At 56.6% G+C, this 24,247-nt stretch overlaps 2 protein-coding genes across 3 annotated transcripts; one reads left to right on the top strand and one right to left on the bottom strand.

Annotated features, from left to right (window-relative positions):
• Nucleotides 1-460: 460 nt before the first annotated feature.
• EXOC3L1 (exocyst complex component 3 like 1) lies at nucleotides 461-10,008 on the bottom strand. Of its 2 annotated transcripts, none has more exons than XM_075765160.1 (13): nucleotides 9,093-10,008; nucleotides 7,941-8,101; nucleotides 6,769-6,988; nucleotides 5,791-6,451; nucleotides 5,515-5,632; nucleotides 5,217-5,342; nucleotides 5,009-5,109; nucleotides 4,473-4,583; nucleotides 4,232-4,361; nucleotides 3,166-3,288; nucleotides 2,692-2,847; nucleotides 2,143-2,267; nucleotides 461-1,695 (listed from the first exon to the last, which is right to left on the bottom strand). In XM_075765160.1, exons 1-13 carry the CDS (start codon nucleotides 9,133-9,135, stop codon nucleotides 1,509-1,511), a joined length of 2,262 nt encoding a protein of 753 aa, XP_075621275.1. In that variant the 5' UTR covers nucleotides 9,136-10,008; the 3' UTR covers nucleotides 461-1,508. The 2 variants fall into 2 exon arrangements, with proteins under 2 accessions (XP_075621275.1, XP_075621274.1); XM_075765159.1 differs by having other exon boundaries at nucleotides 2,692-2,862; nucleotides 9,093-9,982.
• Nucleotides 10,008-24,072, top strand: E2F4 (E2F transcription factor 4). Its single transcript, XM_075765179.1, has 10 exons — nucleotides 10,008-10,210; nucleotides 11,879-11,988; nucleotides 12,457-12,620; nucleotides 13,065-13,106; nucleotides 15,865-15,926; nucleotides 16,269-16,554; nucleotides 17,586-17,777; nucleotides 18,956-19,003; nucleotides 21,404-21,448; nucleotides 21,782-24,072. The coding sequence occupies exons 1-10, from the start codon at nucleotides 10,064-10,066 to the stop codon at nucleotides 21,895-21,897; spliced, it is 1,212 nt and encodes a 403-aa protein (XP_075621294.1). The 5' UTR covers nucleotides 10,008-10,063; the 3' UTR covers nucleotides 21,898-24,072.
• Nucleotides 24,073-24,247: the final 175 nt, after the last annotated feature.

The raw sequence follows: 24,247 nt of genomic DNA, 5'->3' as shown, positions 1-24,247 counted from the left end.
GCGGCCGTGAAGGCCCGGCCTGGGACAGCGCCGGGCCCAGCTGGCCGTTCCCAGGGCTCAGGGCCACCCCTTGAACTGCGGCCCTGGTGCAGGTGAGCGCGTCCCAGAGCCAGCTGGGGCAGGTGCGGAGGGCAGACGCCTTCCCAAGCAGGCAGAGGCCGTGGAGAGCTGGGCAGGCACACCGCGAGCCCCAGGGAGGACGGTGGGCATCTCCCCACCGCCGCAGCTGCCTGACCCCTCGCCCCAGGGCTGCATGCTGTGGAATAGCGTAGTGCCCTCCCCATCCCCCCCGTCACCATCCCGGACGTACAGGGGACACACACGTAGCGTCCCCATCATCTCCCACGTCCTTGGGCGATGCCCCAGGGCGGCAGCGGGTGCAGGGAGCCATCCCTGGGGTGATGCTGTGCCACCCACGTGCCCTCTGACCCCCCGGGCAGCAGAGCCTGGACGCTGGGGCGTGATTGCAGAGCTCGGGCCTTTATTTCTGGCAGTGGTGCCACGCAAGGACGGCAGGATGGGGCCCGCCCCAGGCAGGAAGGGTGGCAGAGCCTGGGGCTGGGCAGGAGGATGCAGGCAGACAGACAGGCTTTTCTCCTGATCTTCACGTGGCACCCGTGGAGGAGATGACCAAGGGCTGGACAGCAGCGGAGGATGGAGGGACAGAGACAGCGCCCAAGGAGGTGCTGCCCATTGTGGAGGAAGCTGGGCCAGGGGGATGCTCGACAGACCCAACACAACTCCAGTCATGTTCTCCAAGAGGATGGAGTGTCCTGGACTCCTGTCCTGTCTTGGGTGCTGGCAAGAGAGCTGAGGCCAGGAGCTGGGCAGGTCAGCAGGAGCGCAGAGCTGTCCCTCGTGCCGGCAGGGACGGGGGGATTGCACCACCCAGGGTCGCGAGGCCCCTTGTGCCCTTCTCCTCTGCTGCCGTGAGCTGGCCCTGCCACGCAGGGCCCAGGCTGATGGAGCAGCACCCCCAGACCTCTGGGCTGAGCCAAAGCAGAGGAATAACTCACTATAACCCTCCTGCAAGCCTGGGTCTAGCAAGGCTCCAGCCTGCCTGGGAGCTGGGGTGGTAACACACTCCGTGGCCAGGACACGCTGGCTCCGGGGGCTGTCTGGAGACTCGGGGAAACCCAAATGTCTCTGCAGCCCCACGGAGACGTGGACTCACCCCAACTGCAGACTCCTGCCCTTTGCTCCGTGGTTCCTCTTTCTCCTGCAGGCAACAGGCCAGACCTAAGCAGCTCTCAGCAGGCCAGCAAAATAGCTGTGGGTTGATTTTCTCCTGACCCAGGTCTCCCAGGGCTGGAGATTGCAGGGAACAGTCTGCTCAGCGAGACCAGAGCAGGATGACATGTAGCCAGACTGTCCCCAGCCCAGGGCAAGGTGCTGCACGTAGGGGATGCCATCTGTCATCTCCATCCACCCCACAAGCAGCCCCAGAGACGTCCTGCGTGATCCGTAGGTCCGTGGGGGCAGCGGGGAGCGTGCCGCGGGGCGCAGCGTCAGGCGCACTTGCCCTTGCGAAGGCAGAAGGGCAGCTCCGGCGCAGGGACCAGGATGGTGCTGAAGATGGGCCGGTAGCTCTCGGGCAGGGCCTGGGGGTGCTGTGCCATCATTTCCAGCACCATGTGCCGCACATCCTTGGAGACGTCACCCCGGAGATCCAGCAAGGTGGAGATGTGCTCGTCGCTGTGCAGGGAGTGAGAGGTGAGTCTGGGCACTGCTGGCCCAGGGCTCGCGTCCCGCAAACCTCCCACGATCCAGAGAAACTGAGCTGAGGCCAGAGGAGAGCTGGCACCAGCCAAGCTTTAAAATTCTGTTGAAAATAACCCACAGACCTTGTGATTTTGGTATTGATATTTCTTTGGTTTTAGCTGATTCTGACCTTTCCAGTTTGGTGTTTTGTGATTTCTCACGCTTTGTTTGGCCACCAAATACAGATGGGTGAATGCCGCAGCAGAATTGCTTTTTCCTTTACATCTCTGCCCTTAGTACTTTGCAAGAACCCCTCAAATCTAGAGGATGGGAAGTGAAACCTCAGGGAGGAGGGGGAAAAAAGCCCAGGTTTCTGCCTGGCTCCCTGGGGCAGACTCACGCCCACCGCATCTTACAGGACTGCCAAGCTGGGCTTCTTACCTGACGTCGGGGTACTTGGTGATGAAGCCCAGCACCTCCAGGCTGAGCAGTGCCGGGTCTTTGAGGTAGATCAGCTCCCGCAGGGCAAACACGGCCTCCAGGCTCTGCTGGCTCCGGTCCAGACCCTGGGAGGGACAGCGGACAGCGGCCGTGTGTGAGACCGGGAGGAAGGCACTGAGGTGGCTAGTGAGCTGCAGCCCTCAGCGCCCACGTGGGGACCTGGCCCCATGCCGCTGGTGTCTCCCCACTCAGCGTGTCCCACCCATCGGGGCTGGCTCGCCCCAAGGTAAGACGAGGCTGTGCAGCCCCACCGACCTGCGCGGGGCAGGGTGGATGGTCCCCTGAGTCCCTCATCCAGCCAGTTCCCATTGCGGCCTCACAACTGCCCCAGTGTAACAACAGCCACGTCTCGTTCGTGGCCTGAGGTACCCACCCAGCTGTGGGCTGGAGGGGAACAGGAGGGCAACAGAGGTGAGCGATGAGCTCCTTGCACCAACCTCACTCCTGCGGCCCAGCCCCGGCTCCCCGCCGCACCTGGGCACCCCTCACCAGGCCACAGAAGAGTTCCCGGAGCTGCGTGGCGTCCTGCAGCAGGCGGTCACAGAACTGGCCCCGCTCCTCCTCACTCTTGCACACCATCTTCTTCTGCATGAGTGCCCGCAGGTACTGGCTCGCCACCACGAGCTCGCTCTCAGTCAGCAGGAGCTGGGCAGGGGAGAGCTGTTAGCGCTGGATTCATTTTTTCCCTGATCGCCCAGGGAAAGGGGCTGGATACAACGCCAAGCCGTGGGGACAACCTGCTGGGAAGGCCCCTGGACAGAGAAAGCAGCTGAGTTTGGGGGAAACCCTGAACACCTCTGCGTGGCGGTGCACTCGGGGCTGCTGCAGAGGATACGAGCTCTCCAGCACACCCAGCAGCAACCGCATTCCCTGTGTCCTGCGCCCCAGCAAGGCACCCAACCGCCCGACTGCCTTGCTCCGCATCAAGCGGCCATTTGAAGGACACCCTGCAGCAACCCGTACCGTGAAGATGGGTTTCCTGACGCGGGAGAAGTCCTTTGCATACTTGTCAATCACTTCGCACATGCTGCTGACCAGCTGGGACCCGGAGAGCCACTTGCGGGAAGGCAGCTGCAGGCAGAGGGGCTGAAAGAAGCAGAGGAGCAGCGTACGGTGCCCTGCATTGCGTCGCTCTTGCAGCAGCTGCCAGCTGCGGGGTGGCACGACATCCCACAGCCGCTGCTGGCCCAAACTGTCAAGCCCCTACTGCCAGCCAGAAGTCAACATAAAAATATAAAAGTGGTCTAGATTAGGAAATTCTGGCAGCATTTTGGGGCTTTATCTGCGTCATGATACCTCGCTGCGGGCAGCACCTGGGCAGCAAGCTGCTCCTCACATACCCGCTGTGAATTTATTTTTAACGCTGTGATTTTATTTTTCACTTCCACTCCTCTCCACTTCCCTTGTGTGGACATAACATGGTTTTGACTGAGGGCTGTGACCTCCTGCCCTGCTGTCCTTGCCTGCAGGCTGACATTCCCCGTGCTGGGGCTGGCAGTCTCCACGCTGCCTGTGAGCGTTTCGTCCTTTAGCTGCTCCTTTGTTTTCATGGCATTCAAGCTCTAAATAGCCATGCTGCTAATTATTCCAGATTTTTTGGTCCAGACTCCAGGAAAGCTAAATTTGACTACGCTGACAGGAAACGACTCAGGCAGTCACACATGGACTTATATCCTCCACACGGACGTTGCCTCTCTCCTGTTTGGATTTCTGCTGTGGAACAGCCCTAAAAAGGAGCGCGAGGCCGCCCGGGAGGGCTGTGGCCCCTGGTCTCTGTCGGTTAGTGGTTTGGGGGCCGCAAACCATCTGCCCCAGCGATACGGGGCGGTGCTGGCTGGTGACAGACGTCGCCCAAGCTGCGGGTGGTTTATCGAGGTCTGGGAGCCAGGCTGGCAGATATCTGCAGGATGATAGCAGGGGATCCTGGGCAGGAACAAACCTGTGCCTGGGGGTGTTAGTGGCAGGGCTGTTCTTGCTGGGGACGGGTTTGTCGCAGCCCTGCCAGCCTCAGGGCTGCGGACAAACGTACCTGCAGGTCCAGGAGCAGCTCCTCCAGCAGCAGTTGGCAGGCTTTCTTCTGCGTCCGGTCTAGAGCAGCCCGGAGGGACGTGGGGACTTCTCTGCGGGCAGTGTCAGGGTGCAGGGAGGAGACAGAGGAGCTAGAAGACAGGAGGGGACAGGTAGTCCAGGATGCATGTGGGGACACTGGTCCCACTCAGGGCTGGGGACCGGGGTTGCCACGAGACCTGCAAGGTGCTGGTGCACGTTACCTGAGAGTCAGGTTGTTGTTAAGCATGGCCAGCAGGTAGGAGACATAGTACTTGGGTACAGTACGGTCCTTCTGGTGCTCCTTCCCACACTGCACTAGGGCTTCCCGCAAACTGCAACACAGCGAGTCAACTGCAATGGGCGGGCAGAGCCCCGGACGTTTCCCCACAAGGACCTGGAGCTGGGATGCTCCTGGGGGCACGTGGACCCCCCACAGCCCTCCCAGCTCACTTGGCTTTCCAGCTCCTGCCACCAGGTTGGAGAGTGACAGGCTGTTGGGTAGGGTGGGACAGTGGGACCCATTCTGGACCCCTCAGGAGAGCAGGGCTTGACGCTACTGCAGACACGCTTGGGGCAGCAAGCCCTGGGAGCTGATGGCCCTGCGGGCTGAGGCAGTAGCCCCACGGGCAGACAGCCCTCTGGGACCTGGACGAGCACTGGGTGCCCCACGGCAGAGATCTCCACCATCAGCCTACGGTGCTTGGCCATGGGACCCAGGGGCTGCGAGGATGGGCAGGGGTGCGGGGGTCCCACTGACCGGCCCAGAAATGCCTCGAGCTCCTCCAGAGCCATGTTGTAAACCTTCTGCTGCAGAGAGTCGGAGATCAAGGAGGCGACCTGGATATTCTCATTCAGCATCTGCACACAAAGAGAGTGAAAGGGAGCCAGCGGGAGGCTGCAGCCCTCATTTTTGGGGGCCCTCAGCATGGCCGTGCCCCACTGCACCCGTGGCGCTGAGGACCCACCTGCATGACAATGACAGGCAGGGCTGACTGGAAGAAGCCTTGATGGTCTGTCTCGGGTTCCTCGTCCCTGAACCACTCCTTGAACTCCACCTCCAGGGTCCTCTGCATCCACTCGAGCACGCTAGCCTGTGGGATGGATGGAAGTGAGGTACCAGCTCCCCTGAGACCCAACACATAGCGCAGCAGCGAGTGCCGGGCCTCGTCCCACAGGCTCACGGTCTCCTGCTGCTGTCAGAGCAGATGGCGGCTCAGCAGTGGTCGTTGGGTCCCCGTACCCATTGCACATGCGCTCGCTCACCTTGACTTTCACCACGTATTTCCTCTCTGTCTGATCCACGAGCTCAGGGGACATCACGGGGCCCAGAGCAGAAACGTCCACTTCTGGGAGAAGGTCAGGGTGACCCATCATCTCTGGGCTGGAGGACAGAGGTGGAACAGGGCTGGGAAGACCTGTGTTTTCCAGAACTTCCTCCCAGTGGACATCCCCAGGCAGCTGGAGCCACTCTCCCAACCCGCCCGCATGCTGGTGGACAACCTGGTTCTCCACGACCTCCCCTGCTCGGTTGGTGCTGACCTGTGGTACACACGAAGCGCCCACTCGAGGAGGAGGAAGAGCGCCTGTTTGTCCAGGTCCTCTCGGAGGATGTCCTGGAGGTGGCCGCTGAGGGCCTGGTGGTAGGTGGCAGTGCAGACGCTGAGGATGTTGTAGTGAGCTGGGACGCACTGGACCATCAGGTCCTTCACCACACGCAGCTCAGACACGATGGCCTTCTGCAGCGCGGCCAGGCGCCGGGCCAGCCCTGGCCCCTCAGTGTCCACGCGGGTGCCATGGAAGTGGGCTCCTGTGATGGTCTCCTGGAGAACGCGGTAAAACTTCTGCCTCCAGCCCTTTGGGCGGCCAGGGGGGAGGAAGGTGGCCTCCAGGAGCAGAGTATCATCTATTTTCTCCTCCCGCTCAATGATCCTTACAGCGGTGACAAAGAGAACCGGGTCCTCGCGCACCAGCCGCAGGCTGCTGCCCACAATGTCCCACAGCTGCTTGGCCAGGCTCTCGTTGAGCTCCTGCAGGCCACCAAAGTAGGACAGCACGGTTGCCTGGGCATCAGAGAGCCCACGGAGGTGCAGCTGGGAAAGGATGTCATCCCGGAGGTGCTCCATCATCATGAGCTCCGCGTGGGCCTCCAGGAGTTGCTGCCCACGGAGCAGCTGCAGGGTATGGGAAAAAACCTCGTGGACTGTGGGAGAGGGAGGAGAGATGTCAGGATTGAGCGCGGGGAGTCAAGGGGGTCGGCACCGGGGTCAGGGGCGCAGGTCAGCAGGGAGATGGGGAGGGGAAGGGTCTGAGATCTGGGGCTCTGGGAACACCCTGCTGGATCAGGGCCTGGAGGGACAGAGGCACCTCCATCCACAGAGACTTTCCAAACCCAACTGGCAAAGCCGGAGCGACCTGCTGCAGCTTTGCCGCCAGCCCCATACAGAGCCCGGGGTTGGACTGGAGAACCCCCCCGGTGCCTTCCAGCCCAAATCCACAAGGACCGGGTGACTGCCTTACCTGAGAAGAGCTGGGGCAGCACCTGGACCACCGAGGCCAGCTGCACGTGCTCCGCCATCAGCGCCCGCATCTGCTGGAGGCCCTGGAATCGGTCTGCGCTGTCGAGCAGGGCCCACCGCGCAGCCCCCAGGTCCTGGCACACGCTCTGCACCTCCTGGGCCGCCGACCGCAACTGCTCCAGCCCCACGCTTACCCCCTCCAGGTAGGACTGGACAGTTGACTGAGGAGCAGAAGAGGACAGAGGGACAGTGGAGAAGCTCTCGAAGGCGGGAGGACTCGTGCACAGTTTGCCCCGGCCTTGCCAGGCCTCTCTTGCGTGCGCTCTCCCAGCCCCACAAGGTCACATCTGCCCACGCCATCGTGCCATCATATCTCCCAGACCTTCCGTGGTGACGCCGTCCCATCAGACCCAAGCACACCCAGCCTCAAGAAACCGGCTCCAGCAGCAGGGATGGCCCATTTCCCCCCTCTCTGGGTAAACTGAGTCACGGTGACTATTTATGGGGTGGGGGGCAATGGCTGCTGTGCAGGAGGTGGGAGAAGGGCATCACTTTGGGGTGACCAAGGCAGCAGGGTGAGCAGTGACCAGATGTCTCCTTTCCATTTTAAAAGATTACTTTGCTTCTGCAAAATATTTGCAGCCCAGAGGGTCCCTGCGTGCCCCCCAAGGCATATTAACGGCATGAAGCACCTCAGAAGCCGTTTGAACCCTCCTCCAAAACGGATTTCCATCTTTTCCAGCCCTGCGGTGGCACTGGCATGTCTCCGTGCCCTGTCTGCCCATTTAACTCCTGGCGCCGAGACGCGTTTTCACCCAGCATCACTAGAAGCAGGTGGTTTCCTCTGAAAACAAGTTGTCTCACTGACTCTCACACATGGGATGCACTGAACACCCTTGGTGGTTTGTTTTGAAGGATGGTCAGAGACACGGGAGACTCATTTTAACACTTCAGGAACTACCCAGGGGGAAGGCAGGGGGTGGCGCTGGGGTTCACCAGACCTTTTCCCCCAAACAATTGCGTTTGTCCCACCAAGCGCCAGCCAAAAGACAAGATTTTTCCAGAAGTGAGAAAAAAAAAAAGGTAACTCAATGCAGAAGAGGGGACCCTGGCTGAGATCGCTGCTTGGGGAGGCCGTGGGGGTCCTTGGGGCGGGCAGCGGCAAACACCCACCTTCAGCCGGGACTGGATGGAGCTGTTCCTCTGCGTCTCTCGGCTCCGGTACTGCCCGAGTCCCTCCAGTTTCTCGGGGCAGTAAAACACCCCTGAAGCCCATTTCAGAGCGGCTCCTCTCGCCAACTTCTCGGCCTTCTCCGCTTCCGGCCACTCCTCGTCTGGGGACGAAGCCAGGGGTTAACGAGCACAACGAAGCCTCTCCTGGCCGGGCAGGAAGGGCCCCCGAGGCCAGAGGCAGGAAGCTGCCCGCCAGCGGACATCCAAGCACACCCAGATGTGGGAAGCCGGACAGCACAGCAGCAAGAGGATCCTTCCACAGGTGCCACCCCCCCACCTTGAGATGCCACTAGCATGGACCGGGGATGTCGCAGCAGCTGTGGCGAAGGACTGCTCCGGGGAGCTGCCACCCAGCTTGCCAGCTGGCCCCCAGGCCGAGCACACGTCCCCATCGCTCCCCCAGAAATAACGCTGGGTTGTCTTAGGGGGGTCTGATGGCACCTGCGAAGCCCTTGGCAGGGCTGAGGCTTCGGCAGTGAGTCAGCAGGAGGGATGGAGAGACGGCAGCTCTCGCATGAAGGACAGCCAGGCTGAGGTGAGGCCAGGAGGCTCCCGGTCTCCCAAGGGCACCCACGCAGCTGTGGGTGGCCACGGCATCCCCCTTGGCACAGGGTCCCAAGCTGTGCCAAAGGCTTTCTGGCCAGAGCGGAGGGCTGAGAACCAGCACAGTTATCACACGCCAGCCCCCATCCCCAGCGCCTGGTTTCATCGTTTCCCCCCTGCTCCATTCCCAGCAACTTCACAGCCTGGGGCTCTCTGCAGCCCCGCAGGGATGTCACCCAGTGCCAAGCCAGGTTCCTGCCTGCCTGGGCACCCTCAGGGACCGGGGGGCTTTGGAAGCGGTCAGCAGCTCTGAGGACGAGCTGTGCGGTGAGCAGCGCTGCCCCCGGCGCAGATACCACCATCAGGAAGCGCAGCCAGGCTTCACCCCCCCGCCCAGGAGCACAATGCACCGACCCCAGCATGGGGCAAAGGTCCAGGGGTGGGAAGGTAGAGGCAGGGGGAGCCCCCAAAACGTGCTGCAAGCGGTAGCATCCCTCCCCTGCCCAGCACCGCCGGCTGCCCGAGGGGTGGCCGCGTCATCCCCGTTACCTCTGGGGCTCACAGCGCGCTCGTCCTCCGCAGACATGCCCATGATCTCCAGGCTGCGCGGAGCTGTGGGGGCCGGGGCAGGGCCGAGCAGGAGGAAGCCGGCGGCCGTTTCCTCAGCCGGAGCAGCCGCGCTCCTCAGGGCCTCATTGTGTTCCCACGGCCAAGCTCAGGACGTCAGGAACGGCGGGCGGAGGGGAGGGGGGACATAGGGGAAGGCGTCGCGGCTGCCGCAGGCCTCGGGAGCAGCGATCACGCCCCGCGTGCCCTGCTTGGCGCACCACGGCTATCCCGGGCACGCGGCCGCTCTGCGTCGCCCTGGCACGGCTCGGGGAGGACACACGGGCGGCCCTGACCGACAGCCCAGGCTGGTGCTTCCACCGCACCGTCCGCACCCACAGCAGGAGCCCGGCCGGGACAGGGTCCGTCCACCCGCGACGGCCCGGCCCGAAGGCGAGAGCGTGGGGAAGCGGGGATGGGCCCTGCGCAGCCGGGGGGGACCTGGGGACGTGCCCCCGCCACACACCGCCTTTCCCGGGCACGGGCCGGAGGATTCGCCCCCCGTGCGGGATGTTTTAGAGCAGACAAGGGCGACGGGGAGCACCAAACCGCCCGTTTCGCCCAGGCGGTGCGAGGGCTCAGGGGCGCGATGGGCAGACATGGCACATCAGTCTGGCTCGGTACCGCAGCACGGCGAGGGGACGGGCGGGCTGCACGGCCCGGTTCTACCCCGGGCCTGAGGGGGTACCCTCAGCGGCAGGCACCGCGCCCCGGCCCCAGGGGAGGCGGCGGGTCCCGGCAGCGTAAGGGAAAGGGAGAGGGGAAGGGAAGCCCCGGCGCCGGGCCGATGGCGGCCGGTCCCCTCAGGGAGGTTGGGCTGCACCGCCCCGCGCCCGCCCCGGAAGTTCCCGTGGTGCCCCGCGGCCCGGAAGCGGAAGCGCGGCGGGGCCGGAGCCGGAGCCGGCGGCGGGCAGATGGCGGAGTGCGGGCCGCAGCCCCCCGGGGGTGGGAGCGGGGCTGCGGGGGCGCCCAGCCGGCACGAGAAGAGCCTGGGGCTGCTGACCACCAAGTTCGTGTCGCTGCTGCAGGAGGCCAAGGACGGCGTGCTCGACCTCAAGCTGGTGCGGGGAGGGGGGGGGCTCTGCGGGAGCTCCCGCTGCGGGCCGGGGTCCTTCTGCGGGGGGCGAGGGGGGGGAGCGGAGCTCCGGCGGGCCCGGTCCTATGGGGGTTGGAGCAGGTTCGGAGGGGGGAGTCGGGACGCGGCGGCGGCCGGCGCAGCAGGTGCGGGGAAAGCGGAGTCCCGGGGGCCGCGGTGAGGCGTGCGGAGGGGCCCTGTGCCCACCCCCCCCCGCCGGTCCCTTCCGAGCGGCTCTCCCCGCGCCGCCGGTCTGTCCAGCCGCCGCTTTCCCCAGCACGGAGGAGGCGGCGGCCCTTGCCCGACGCTGCAGGCGTTTGTGTGCTTCAGCTGGAGCCCCGCTTGGCCGCCTTGACCTCTTCTGCGTTCTTGCCCCACACCAAGGTGCTGTTTGATCACCGGCACCATAAGATCCAGCCTCTGAGACCTATAGAAACAGACACCTATAGAAACTGTACCTCCCTGCCGTGCTTCGGCCCTCTGGCATGCGTCAGGAGGGGAAGTGTGGTCAGATTCCTCCCTGCCAAAGGTTGTCCCTGACGCCTTTAGGCTGTGGAGAAACGCACCCTGCTTCTGCGTCGTGAAGGTCTTCACCTAGAGGAAGTAACTCTGCCTTTGTAGCATATACAGTACTTAAACCTCGTCTATAGGTGAAGTTCCTTTGCTGCAGTTTGTACAAATGCCCCTTACGTGGGCACGCGCACGAGTGCGCTCTGACCCTTTGCAGCAGCAGACAAGTGCTGGAGAGCCCTGAGTCTCCTGGCTGTAGGCTTCCGTCCTCTCCTTCTGGGCAGAAGACCAACATTTTCCTGCTTAAAACGTCCCTTAAGTGGGATTCATCTTTGCTAGCGCGATTTGATCAGTTGTGCGGTGTAGGGTCTCCGAAGTCCCGCTCCGTTACCAGTAGGTGAGAGGGAACGTTATTCCTGTGCTGACCCGCTCTGTATGCGCTGCCGCTGTCGTTGCTGGTCCCGGCTGTGCCGGCGCAGTGCCCGTTAAACTCTTGCTGGTGGTAGGTTGCCATACGGTTGTGGCAACAGGCGTATCGGTGCAGTCCGATCTGTCCCGAAACGTGATGGGTGGAGAGTCGTGTGAGCAAGGCAGGGGAGTCCCGGTGCTGCTCAGGACCCGTACAGCCATGCTTTACTCTCCTCCCAGTGTCTTTCAAACAGAGATGCCTTTTGAAAAGGTGTCAGTTCTCTATCAAGCGGCATCAAATCAGATTTAGAAAAGACCTTTTGAGTGTCAACTTCGCTAACCTGTTGTCAGTCGCACAGGCAGCGCTCTGCATTCCTCTTCCCGTCCCCATCTCTTTTACCCTGAAGGAGCACTGAATTTTTAGGCTGCCAGACTAGTGCCTTCTAGCGCTGCTTTGCTGCTGAGAAATGGTGATTTTTGGACCTAGTGCAAGCGAGATGGCTGGAATTTGGTTTGTGCTTAGTCGGAAGGTTGCTGGATAAGAAAAGGAACGAAGGAGCAGTGGCTTCTTCTCATGGTCGTAATGACTTTGAGAACACGGCTTTGTAATTTGAGGTGCTGGAACAAGAGAGGTATGAGATGGTGAGCAGAGTGCTTGGCCAGGAATTAATCTGACGGGCAGGAAGGAGCGAAACATGACTGAGAGTTTGGAGTTAAGCATCTAACCTTTTTGCAGGCTGCAGATACCTTGGCTGTGAGACAGAAGCGACGGATCTACGATATCACGAATGTCCTGGAAGGCATCGGGTTGATCGAGAAGAAATCCAAGAACAGTATCCAGTGGAAGTGAGTGACAGAGAAGGTCTAAATCATTTGAGGGTCCCTTCTAGTCCGAGTCTAAATGACACCGGGGTTACAATGCCCTGCTCGGAGCAAGGTTCCTCGGTGCAGGCTTGTACTTCCCCCAGCTGGGCTATGCTGAGAGTAGCAATGAGGAAAGCTGAAGTACCTATGGCGTCTCTTTTACAGCGGAGCTGTTATTTTGGTACAAATTTAAGTATTCGCAGCAGCTTGGGCTTGAAAAGATCTTGTCATGACGCTGGGGGTGGGGGAGAGCCCTGCCAAGTCTGTGGGGTGTAGGAAGGTGCACCAAGTGTTGCTGTGCTGGAAGGTGGGGATCTAGAGCGGGTGCAGATGAGGGTTTCCAGGGGATCTGGGCTTGTCGTATGAGAGAGGTGGCAGTAAGGGAGGTGGCAGCCTCCCTGAGAGGTTGGGGCTGGTCTGATGTGTGTCGCTCCTCTTCACTTTCCCCAGAGGGGTGGGTCCTGGCTGCAACACACGTGAAATAGCTCACAAACTCATCGAGCTGAAGGCAGACATAGAGGACCTGGAGCAGCGGGAGCAGGAGCTGGAGCAGCAGAAGATGTGGGTTCAGCAGAGCATCAAAAACGTTACGGAAGACGTGCAGAACAGTCGATATCCTTTGTGTGAACTGATTACTCCGTCTCTCTGTTCACTTGCTGGGTTGGAAAGCAAGAGACCTGAGGGCTGGGTTGGTGCTGCCCCACTCAGGGCAGTGGGGTGGTGGTGACCCGTAGCTGCTGGAGGATCTGCCTTTGAAATTACTGTCCAGCCTGGGATCCAGCTTTCTCTGTGGTGCACAGCTTCTCCTCTGGCTTTTTGAAGTAAAAACCAGTGTAATGTTTACCATGATGAGAAAAATGCTTCTCTCTGAGTCACAGGTGCCGCTTTCTTGAGCACAGAGCCGCTCTTGCGGCTTGCAGACCTTGCCACTTGAGCGTGTGGCGGGGAGAGTCTTCTGGGAATGGTATTTCTTGTGCTCAGGAAGGAAGTGCCAGGTGCCCTTTGAGTTCTCTGTCTTCGCAGGAAGCTGCAGCCTTTCTCCTTAACCTTGGAAACATTAGCATATGTGACACATGAAGATATCTGCAAGTGCTTCACAGGTGAGGAAACGGCGCTGCATCATAAAGACGTAACGCTGCAGTCCGATCAGTCTGTCCCAGCTGCCCTCCTTCCTCCAGGAAAGAGGAGGCAGCGGACCATGGGCTGCCCAACAGCATCAAGTTAAACGTAGCATGAGCCCTGACGCCATCCAGCGTTTGCGTGCCACTGAGCTGTAGCTTTCTTGTCACCATCAGAGGGGGCAGGCGGTTTCTTTTACTTGTGTTTAAAGGAAATTAACAGCTATTCCTAAGGAAGTCTTTTTTGCTGGGTGTCGCTATGTGGGTGTATGTGTGTTATGTTAGAACCCCTTGATTTTAAGGGCTTAGGTGGACATTCTTCTAATAATAGGAAGCAAATTTTATTAGAAATCTGGGTGTAAGCGGGAAAATAGTATAAAAAGTGGTCCCTCGGCTGCATTGTGCCCTCCACCAACAAGAATGCAAGAGGGAGGTGGTGAAGAGCAGGACAGAAGGGAATACACGGCTTGCTGTGACCTCGCTCCCTTGTGTACAGCCCTGCTAAAGCTGTGAGGCGCCTGCGTAAAAAGCTGTACGTTCCCTCTCTCTGGGGCAAAAGTGAAGAAAACCCACGGGAGCTTCTCTTTCTTCTCTATTGCCAATTTGAATCATAGCTGTAGGACCAAAAAAAAAGAAAAAATCCCCAGTGGCCCGCGTGCGATACGGCAGTCTGCAGTACACAAACTGCTCGTCTCAGCTGTAGCGGTGTGGAGCGGCAGTTCCTTTCTGCTTCGGTGGACGCCTGACCCCGTGCAACCTGCATCTGCTTGCTTGCAGCAGAGATTGAAGCTGCTTACCCTGTCCCCCCCAGCCACGCGTAATCTCACCCTTGTCTGACTCTCTCCTCATGCCTTCCAAGCACTCTTCTTGCCCTACACCTCATCAGCTCTTCTATTTTTCTTTTTTGCCTTTGCGTGCTTTCCTTGTTCGCCAGACTTTCTGCTGCTCGAGTTCCTGCGGGTAGCTTATGCATCACCACCCCCTTTGCTTTACTGTCTCTTCTGATTTAAGCTAGGGCTTTTTGGGGGCAGGGATTGGGTTTTCAGTTTGACAGTGCTTGGGGCCAGATAACTCGTAACAGTCTGGAAGAGTTTACTGGAGACCAGCAGACAGCTTATTGCTTGGTTGATTGAGTGTTTTGCATTTTATTGCACCTGTTTTTTGTAAACTGGTTTGTGTCTGAAGTCAGACCTCACCAAAATGTGCAGAGATCAGATCTTACCAATCTAATTCCTTCTAGAACAGAGGGCTGATCCATGTTTTTGTGTTGTCTGTTCAGTTTTCCTGTACCAATATGCCTTGTGTGACTTTTTTTTTTTTTTTTCTCCTCTCCTGAGCACCTGAGCCTTGCAGAGGATTTTTGTTGGACTCTTGTGGTCTTGAACTGTGGTGCAGGCTGAATTTCAGCTCCTGCTTTTTCTTATTGACTGCTGTTGAACTTGCTTTCTCAAAGTGAGTTAGGGCTTGAAGATTTCCATGCTTGGACTCTTGTCAAATATGGATTCAGTATTTGGATTAATTAAAAACAAGAAAAAGTGCTAATACATTAGCTTTTAGTGACTGGGAAACATAATTGTCCCATCTGTTGCTGCGATGCATTTAGCACTTGCAGAATCCAAAAGGAAGAGGATCTACACTTGTACGCTGTTTTGTAAAAGTATTTGGGAGGTAGCTGTCAAGGGAGATAGAAATGCAACGCCTGTGTTGCTGAAGCTAAAAGGTCTTAAAGCTTGAGCTTGTGTCTTTGAGCTTTATTGTGCATTTTTAATGTCTTTTAACAATATTTTTCTTAAGTGCAGATCTGTTAAAGGAATCCCACCTCATTGACAAATCCTGTGGTACTTTTAATCCCTGTACCTTTTGCTGATCTGACCTTTGATTGCCTGCCTGAAATTAAAGGATGCGCTCTTCTGCTGTCCACTCTCTCTCACCGCTCCGGGGATCTTCTGTGTTAATTATCAAGTGAAGCTTAATGCAGAATACCGGTGAAGTGTGAATACTAACCACACCAAAGCTTAAACACTCAAAGTGAAAGCTGCTAACTGCTCGGTCCGAATACGTCTAATGTTCACAGCACTGGTATTTCTCCGTTCACGTTTCTCTAAACCCGGATGTGGACTGGAAGCTGCTCGCCTGTGACTGTTGTGTTATTAGGGGCGTGGGTCTTAAGGAGCTGCAGCACTTGAAAAGGAAAGATGCTGTCAGCCTGGCTCCCGGCCCCACGTGTGCTGAGCTCTCTGCAGGGTCAATACGGCTGACGCCAGGCAGCTCTCTTGCCAGTAGAGACTGGGGAGCACTGGTTTCGCGTACGGGTACTCCAGCATGGCTCCTGAGCAGAGTTCAATACCATCTCTCCGCTGGCAGTGCAGCTTTTCAAGTTGTGCGCTCTTTTGTTTATAATTCACCTCTAAAAGCTTGCGACAACAGGATGAAGGATCCTCCCCTTAGGATTCAGATGTTCTTAAGAGTGAATTTAAGCCAGCCCTTCTGAGGGAAAGAAAAAAGTCCTGTTAAGGGTGCTGCTAAAAAACTTTAGGGTTGCTTTGGGAGAAACTTGGCAGGTTCTTTGTGCCCTGGGCACGTTGGGAGCTGTGGGATATGCTGAGCAGGGTGTAAATGGCAATCCTCTGCGGAAGGGAGCGCAGGAGGTAGGGGGCTTTGAGGAGGGGCTCTTTGTCAGCGCTTCATCATCATCAGAACAGTTTGTGCCCACTGAGTGCTGACCAGTCTGTTTTCACAGGAGACACCCTCCTTGCAATCCGAGCCCCGTCAGGCACGCGTTTGGAGGTTCCCGTCCCCGAGGTGAGGGATCATCACATGGGCAGAGTGCAGGGGTGTGTGGGGGTGCGGGTGTTGTTGCTGGATTGACCAGGCTGAGAGTTGGCAGTCAGGGGTTTGATGGAGTCGGAGGAACCAGCAACCCGAGGAAGGCTCCAGATATTAAATAATTGCCAGGAAGCTCTGTTGTTTGGAAGTGAGTAATTGCAGGAGCACCAGGGGAGGGCACAGTCCTGGGAGTCGGGCGAATTGTGTGTGGAACCGTGCTGAACTGTCTGGACAGCACATCTTGCCTCTGGGAAATTTCTGTTCTGTTTGAAAAGGGCATTTAATGTACGGTTGTGTTCTGCTTCTGACTTTTCTCAGGGCCTGAACGGGCAGAAGAAATATCAGATCCATCTGAAGAGCACAAGTGGTCCCATTGATGTTCTCTTAGTAAACAAAGATGCTTGGAGCTCTCCTCCTGTCATACTACCCGTCCCTCCCCCTGAAGACCTCATTCAATGCCAGGCAGTTGCACCCTCAAAACCACAGATACCACCGCTCACCCACTTCCAGGAGGCATCTGTTCCCAGCAGCACCCAGCCCTCCACACCAACACCCACCAGCACTCAGGACCACAGCCCTCCTGCGCAGAAAGCCGCCAGCACAGGTGAGGAGGAGGCGGCAGGAGGCAGAAATGGGATGGCGGCCGACGAAGGAGAGTGCGTTCCTCGACCTGGCTGGGGCTGGCGCTGCTGGTCGTGCAGCATTGTCGGCTCCTGGCAAAGGCGGCACCTCTGCCTTTGGTGCAGTGAGCTTTTTCTTTTGCCTTGAGTAGTGGGACGGGCTGGGTGTGCTAATGGAAATGATACAGGTGGCTTCTGAAGCTTGAGGGGGTAGTGGGAGCCTGGGGGGGCAATGGTGGGGGGGAGACTAATCACACAGATTCGTTAATTAGCAGAAGTTTGTAAAAGGGTCTGCTCGAGTCTTCTGTTCAACTTTCGGTTTGAAAAAAGGCTGTCAAAAGTACTAGATTGGGTTGGTTGGTGAAAACCTCAGTGGTGTAGATCCCCAGCTTCCTCAGTGAGCTCTTCAGGGCTGCAGCACCCTCTCAGCTGCATCTCATGCCTGTTGTGCATGTTACATCCTTTGGCACCACTGAGAAGTTCTTCATTTGTGTACCTGCCTTTCAAGTAGCTGCAAGCTGCCGTTAGATCGCCTGTAGACTTCTCCTTGCCTGACCAAACAAGCTCAACTCCCTCCACCCCTCCTTGTAGGCCACATGCCACAGACTCCTGGCCATCTTGGTAGCCCTCAGCCGGATATTCTCCACGTCCTTCTTGAACTGGGGGATGGCCAAAGCTGGACACACTATTGCAAGTGCAGCCTCAGCCGTGAGCAGGAGGATAGTAACTTCCCTCAGTGTGCTGGCCACGCTTCTCCTGGTGTAGCTTACTACCTGGCTTGTGTTAGTTACTGGAGAGCACGGTCTTGGCTTACGTGCAGCCTGGCACCACCAAGACTGCTCTCCAGTGGAGCTGCAGCAGGACCTGGGAGTTTTTACTTGGTGAAAGCAAGAAGCCTTCTTCCTATGTTTGTGCTTGCTCAGCACTGGCAGCGAGGCTTCGGGCTGCGCTGCAGCTGCTTGCTTTGGGGCTGGTGGGAGACGACATTCCCGGGTGTGTCTGTGGCTCTTTCCAGAATGTGGTGTCTCAGCAGCAGAGTCCAAGAGCAGCGGCGACTTTGACCCCCTCAGCAACGTGTCTGCGTCAGCCGGCCAGCCGGCCGGGTTGGATACCCAGCCGCTACAGTCCTCTGCCTCGCTGGACAGCAGCTCCGTCCTACCCAGCCCCTCTACCTCCTTCGAGCCGATCAAGCCCGATCCCACAGGAAGTGAGTATGAACCCTCCTTTCGTGCGTTGCCCCGAAAGCGTGCCGTTCGGAGCGAGGGAAAGGCTGCTGGGCCTGGAGGAAGAAGCTGAACTCCATTCTGCCTTCGGTGTCAGCAAGACTCTGCGAGGGATGAGTAGGCATTGCCCTGTGAGGGTGCTGGGGAGCCTGGTGAGGAGGTGACTGTGTCATGTCTCGTGTCCTGAGGCTTCCTGTGACACCAGTGCTAGAAAACCTGCAAGGGTCGCTCACATGGCACATGCCTCTGCTCTTATAGGTGGGATTATTCCCTTGCAGTCCCTTCCATAGTGCTAGGTCTAATTTTTGAGACTGCGTGAAGCAGTAGAATTTCCAGCCGTCACTGAGAGCACCTTTGTAACTCTTGGGGAGTTTTCCTTTATTAGGAGAGCTCTAGTGTCTGTTTTCCTCCTTCACTCGGACGTACTTTGTTTATCTTTAGCGATCTTGTGGTCTTAACGATCTCTCAGTGTATATTTGGGGAGCTTCCTGATGTGCTCGGTGAGGTGAAATGGGCTTTAAACAAGGAACATTTGAGCTTTATGGCAGGAAATGGCAGGCTGGCCCAAGGACAGAAAAGAATCCTCTAAGTAAGACACGCCGCTTTAAGGTTTTGAAGCCTACCGTCACTGCAGAAATACTCTTGGTTAGAGAGTTACAGTTAAAAGAGGAAATCTTGCTGAAATTAGCTCGTGCAGTGCTTTTTTGCACTTCTGCTGGCGTGTCCGAGAGAAGCGTGAACTGTCTGCCCTCATCTTGGAGTAGCCTTGCCTGCGGAATTAGACCTTTGATGTGAGTATAGCTTCCCGTAGCCCAGTGGGCCTGCGCCGACTCTAAAGGAGTCATACATCAAGGAGGCGTATGGACGCTGATGCCGTGTGAGGGTTACATACAGGCAGTTACTGTAGAGCTGCTGGCTGTGATAACGTGTCCACGTCCCGGGGCTCCTACAGATCTATTTTAAAGTAGTTGAGCTTAAGTATTTTACTGCTTATCGTTTCAGCAGAAATAAGTGACGGGGGGGGGGTGGGAGCAGAATTTCTGGATGGCGTAGGATGATTTGGGTGCATGAGGAGTACAGTGGGACAGCAGCTGATTATGCTGTAAAGCATTTCAGACTCTTCATGTAACAATGCAAACCATTTGGTTTGTTGTATTTGCAGTACTGGAACTTCCCAAAGAGCTGTCAGAGATGTTTGATCCAACAAGAGGTATGTTCACTCCCTGACCACGGCTTTGTTCTGTGCCCGTCTACCCACAGAAGTGGGACAGTTTGTTTTATGCACCCCCTTTTGGATTATTTTGGGGTTGTGGTTTTGTAAGGTGCTTGTGGTTCTTGGTGGCTGCTGGGTCTCTACTTGTAGTTAGGCACTCTTAAAATTACTGGTTTCTGTATTTATTTTTCTGTCTTCCTGTTGCTAGTAACCTCTGTTAGTTTGCCCCATGGTGTGTAGATGAGGGCTTTCCCTTCCCCGTACCAGTAATTTTGGAGCAGCAGGGGAGGAGAAGCTGTTACTTGCGTTAGTTCTGCCTCCGCCCAAGGAACGTTGCTGCCTAATGGTGGGCCAGACTCTGGGCCTAGATGCAGGAGAGGTGAAAGAATTTGGTCTGACATAAGCGTAAACCGGGAAACTCTCTTTATTTGCACGTTTATTTCCCTTCAGTGCTGAAATAATACTTTCTAGCCCCGCAGCTCGGCAGAGCTGAGTACACACAAGCACTTTTGTGGCAATGACAGGATATGTACAGCAGTCCCTGGTTCTGTGCTCTAGCAGGTGCTCTGGGAAAGCGCTGCCGTTGTGTAAAAAACCCCGTGGTCCCAAACGCATGCGCGCCAGCCTCCGATCCGTGTGTTGGGAGCCCTGGGCTCTGCGGTCAGCCTGGAGAACACCTGTCCTCCTCGCTCAGCACTTGCTGCTGTAGACAGTGGATGAGGTCTTGGTAAAGACCAAGTACCTCTGAAGAATAAATTTGCCTTTGCAATGTGAAACATAAACTGTTGTAAGGCGCCAGCCCGTGTAGAAGATCTAGCTTAACCCAAACTCACTGTGTGGACACTATTAAAAGAGATGTTTGCCGTCTGCGGTAATCTGTGGTGTTTTATCTTGCCAATTTGGAGGATGACGGTAGAGATCCAGGCGTGAAGGACAACGCAAGATGGCAAAGTCAGATCCACTACTGAATTGCGAATGAAAGCTGTGTTCTGCAAAACAGAGTCGGCAGCTACTGAGGCAAAGCTCAGGACTGTAAAAAAAAAAAAAAAAAAGGCAACCCTGCAGAGCTCAGAGAAACAGGCCTTGCAGCATGCTCCATGCAGCCACCTCATCCCTGCCTGATCCCAGTGATGTTGCCCTGGCACTGCAGCTGCTTTAAGGCTATGCAGTTCAAGCTGTGAGAACCTGGAGTTCTTCCTTACTGTTTTGTATTTTCTCTCTCTTTTAACTGGGTGCTTAATAACTGCTTGTTTTAAACTCATATCCTGGAAAAAACGCTGAATTTCAACACACACATACACATTCCCTGCTGTATTACCAGCTCTGACCTAAGAATGCAGGTTCTGCATTTAATTGCTATTTATCGAAGCTGGTTTAGTCCTGTCTAGTTGCTTGGTGTTGAAATTCTCCCATCTCCTGGCACTGAATTAGGCAGGTCCTCTAGGAAACACTCTGCTGTGGATAAACGTCTTGAAAATGGGCTGATCTGAGTTTCCTTTGTGAAAGCTTATTTCAAGTGTGGGTAGTATCAATCCAGTTAGACTGAGTTAGAGCTGAACTTGGTAAAGCGGGAGAGGTGTTTAGAAAGCTGTTTTCAAACGCTCAGCTTCTTAAAGAGATCGACTTGCACGAGCTTCGCCTGGCTGCTTGTCTCTACCCTTCAAGTGCCTCGTGAACCTACTAGCCAAGAGTAACAATGCTGGAGGAAGGAATGACATTTCAGAGAGAATTAATTTTGTTACGGTTTTGTGTGGGCAGCAGAGGGGAGAGCAGAGTTAATGGCCCATTAAGAAGGGTATGCAGAGCTCAGATGTTCATTCTGCTTGGCAGCGGGCGGCCAGCGAATGTGCCCGGGCGTACGGCTGGATTAGCCACCACAGCATAGCCATGGGGCAAGGGGAGCAAATTAGGGGGACAGAGGATACAAGTCTGGAGGAAATTGGAGGTTTGGTAGTTCTACTGCTCCTGGAACAGCTCATTTGTTTTTTAATATTTTCCCCAATCTTAGCAGAGTTGGTGGGTGATTGAGGATGGTGAATACGTTGGGCTCAGCTTCAGGTACATGTTGAAGCGTTTCCTTTGGAGGAGTTTGGGGCACCAGCCCGCATGCCGGTGCAGGGGTAAGGCACAGCCCGTCGCGTGGAGCAGAGTGGCGTGTGCTTGAGCTGAGCTGGCAGAAACCTCCTGCAGAATTTTTTGATGTAGCTTGTCCAACAGAGATTTCCCTTTGCCCGTGGCGGGAGGCCCAAGCCTCCTTTCACCGCTGCCTGCTGCGCACGCTCTGCCTTAGCGAAGGGAGAGCGCGGGTGAGGAGCACCCTGGGAAGGGTGGGGAATTACACAGAAACAGACCAGGGAAGCAGAATGCATCGCTTAACCATGCTTGTCTCTTCCCCAGAATGTATGAACTCGGAGCTGCTGGAAGAGCTGATGTCATCTGAAGGTGAGTTTTTGAATCTCCCTGCCATGGTGTGGCCTTTCTAGGGGAGGAAGACCGTTTTGCGTTGCTTACCCAGCTGACAGCCTTGTGACTGCAGACTGTTTTCCGGGCTCTGGACACAGACTCTGTTCTCACTGTCCTGCCAGTCCCGGAGAGAGCTGTGAGGACCAGGAGAGCCTGTCTCTTCGTATCGCAAGGCTGATTTGAATCAGTCTCAAAGACCATTATTGTGAGGTGGCCTTCCCGTGGCTCCGCAGCTCGGCGCCCATTGGCAGCTCTCGACTAGGTGTGGGAGTGCTGAGTTTTGTAACCGAGTGTGGGCTTCTCTTTCCCCAGTGTTTGCTCCCTTGCTCCGCCTCTCCCCTCCACCTGGAGATCACGACTACATCTATAACCTGGACGAGAGCGAAGGTGTCTGTGACCTCTTTGACGTGCCTGTCCTCAACCTCTGACTTCTCAGTGCAGCCGCAAGACTCGCAAACACAGACCGTTTTGTAACTCTTTGGAAAGTGTCTATTTTTGGATTCCTTTTGTGCTAGAGCTTGATGAGCGAGCGATTCAGAGATGCTGTCATATGGACTCAGAACCAAGAGATGTGGACTTGCAGGCCGGGAGCCTCCCCGTAGTTTCTTCCTCTTCCTCTGTTGCAAGTGCAACTCGCCCCGCCGCATCTCTCTCTCCACTGGATCCTGGGCCTCACTTCAAAGGGTCTGTGTTTTGAGCGTTCCCAGTTCACCCGCAGAGTTTGCCCACGTGCCTCTCCGAGCTTCCTCAAATCTGCATGCCTTGGTTTTTCCTGCACTCCTAGAGGCACTTTGCACCTCCTAGGTACCAGCTGCTACAAGGAGCCCTAATACCGTGGTCAGTTCACAAGCCCGGAGGTAGTTAGCTAGATTTCTCAATGTGAGCGGTTCAGACTTGGGGTGGTTATAGTTCTGAATGACAACAAGGGGGGGGCGGGGAAAGGCACCAAAGTGTCCGTTTCTTCCAGTGACTCCAGACCAAGCTAGTACGTTTTACAAGAAAAAGCACTTTTTTTAGCCAGCTGTGCCTCCTGGTGGGACTCGGGAGTTGAGAGTTCCTAGTAGGACCCAGGAGCTGAGTCTTTCCCTGCTTGCGTGTCAGCAGGAGCACTGGTTCTGCGCTCACCAGTTTGCTGATGCGCAAGCCCAGGGGCTCCCGCTCCTTGTACAGCAGCTGTGCTGTTTCTACAGGGCTAAAGAAGAGGTGCCAGTATGTGGTTTTTTAATTTTTTTATTTGTTTTTGCCTGAGTGAAGAGATGTTTGAAAGGATAAGACTGCTCCAGCTGGTGCCTGTAAGGTACTTCAGGTACATCAGAGCCTGCTCATATTTGCGAATAGCCGTCTTCTCCAACCATTGCACTTGAGCGTTCGACTGTCTAAAAGGCGACCAAGCAGTAACAATTCAGTAGTACTTTGCCGTGACAAGTTACGTAGGTGTTGTCAAAATAGTGCTTTCCCCCCCCACCCTTTTTCTCTCTTAGCATCTGCTGAGGATCAGGCTTTCTGTATATTTGAATTTGCTCCTCTAGCGTCCATACCCACGCTCCCAATTCCTGATCCTGTGGCAGGTCGCTACCTAGTATGATGTTTTCTCCGCATCATTTTTTTCGCAAGATTTTCTTCATCGCTGTGTAATGGAAGGGCTGCCATTGGGTTCGTTGTGATGACCAGGTGGTGCCAGTCCTGGACCCTGGTGCATTTTAGTTGGAGTAAAACGCCCTGATGGATTTGTGTTGTATTTTCCAAGCCCCAACTTTGGTTTTTGGTCAGATCCTGTATTTGAGTGTCTTCAGCTTTGCACATCTTCCTGCCAACACAGTGGTAGCAGCTGCCCTGCCTCTCCAGCTCCGCAAACTGCCAAAGAGAGGGCCAGGCCAGGAGCACAGCTGGCTGTTGCAGAGAGGTAGCTTGCAGCCATCCACATAACCAGCCGATGTTTAACTTCTCTGCTTAGCTGCTCACCGCCTGTGAACCACGTAACCAGCTGGAGCACCAGCAATAAGGGATGTAAAGTCTTCAATTTTTGGAGCCCGCAGAAGTGAGAAAAGTGTGTGCTTGGGACCTGCGTCCCCGAGGTGCCTCCTCGGGCCGTCCTAGTTGCGTGGCACTCCTCCAGAAGAGCTGTTCCCCTCTGCAGCGCCGAAACACCGGCATCCTCTTCGGGGAAAAGCATGAAGAATTCCGGAGGAACAACGGGACGCTAGTGTGGCAGCTGGCAGCTGCTGCTGGGGAGACAGCCGTAGCGTGGGACCCCGTTGGGGGGTGAACTTCCAGCCCGCATGCAGCCAGTCCCCGAACCTTCCCTCCTTCGCATGGAAGCTGACCGAAACCCCTTGGTCCTGCGCGCGCGCGTTAGCTAGGCTCCGTGGCTTTGGTGTAGCTCGAGCTCTTCGTGTACTGCCTGGCCCTTGCCCTCCTTCCAAGTGTTTGTGTTCGCCACCAGTTAGACAACCTTCAGAAAAGGATACCTAGAGAAGAATTTACAGTTGCAAATGAACTTTTGATTCATATATAAAGATTATTTTTATACTTTTTTTGCAAGGAAAGAAAATTGCCTGTAATATTTGTACAGTGTTCTGACATGAATAAACAAAAAAACTTTCCAGAGTTTCCCACCCTGCCCTAGCCTGCACCTCCCCTCTGCCAAACCCAGAGGGACGGGTTGCCCCCGAAAAGCGGGGTGCCGGCCGTCCTGCTCGGGGCCGAGCCCTTTCCTGGCGGGAGGTGGGTCCCGTCGAACCCGCGTCAGCTCAGGTGAGGGGGCCGGGCCGGGCCTGC

Source organism: Balearica regulorum, chromosome 13, assembly GCF_011004875.1.
Source record: "Balearica regulorum gibbericeps isolate bBalReg1 chromosome 13, bBalReg1.pri, whole genome shotgun sequence".
Classification (NCBI taxonomy): domain Eukaryota; kingdom Metazoa; phylum Chordata; class Aves; order Gruiformes; family Gruidae; genus Balearica; species Balearica regulorum.
Note: the sequence above shows the minus strand (reverse complement) of the source record. Positions and strands in the feature narration are given on the sequence as shown.

What these genes read in the sequence shown, in the direction of transcription:
- EXOC3L1 (XM_075765159.1), bottom strand. Translation starts at nt 9,135, where the DNA reads ATGGGCATGTCTGCGGAGGACGAGCGCGCTGTGAGCCCCAGAG. An exon ending in CTCGAGGCATTTCTGGGCCG is followed by an intron (nt 4,584 to 5,008) that starts GTCAGTGGGACC and finishes GCTGTGTTGCAG; the next exon opens with TTTGCGGGAAGCCCTAGTGC. An exon ending in GGGAACTCTTCTGTGGCCTG is followed by an intron (nt 2,268 to 2,691) that starts GTGAGGGGTGCC and finishes TGTCCCTCCCAG; the next exon opens with GGTCTGGACCGGAGCCAGCA.
- E2F4 (XM_075765179.1), top strand. Translation starts at nt 10,064, where the DNA reads ATGGCGGAGTGCGGGCCGCAGCCCCCCGGGGGTGGGAGCGGGGCTGCG. An exon ending in CAAGCCCGATCCCACAGGAA is followed by an intron (nt 17,778 to 18,955) that starts GTGAGTATGAAC and finishes TTGTATTTGCAG; the next exon opens with TACTGGAACTTCCCAAAGAG. An exon ending in AGAGCTGATGTCATCTGAAG is followed by an intron (nt 21,449 to 21,781) that starts GTGAGTTTTTGA and finishes CTCTTTCCCCAG; the next exon opens with TGTTTGCTCCCTTGCTCCGC.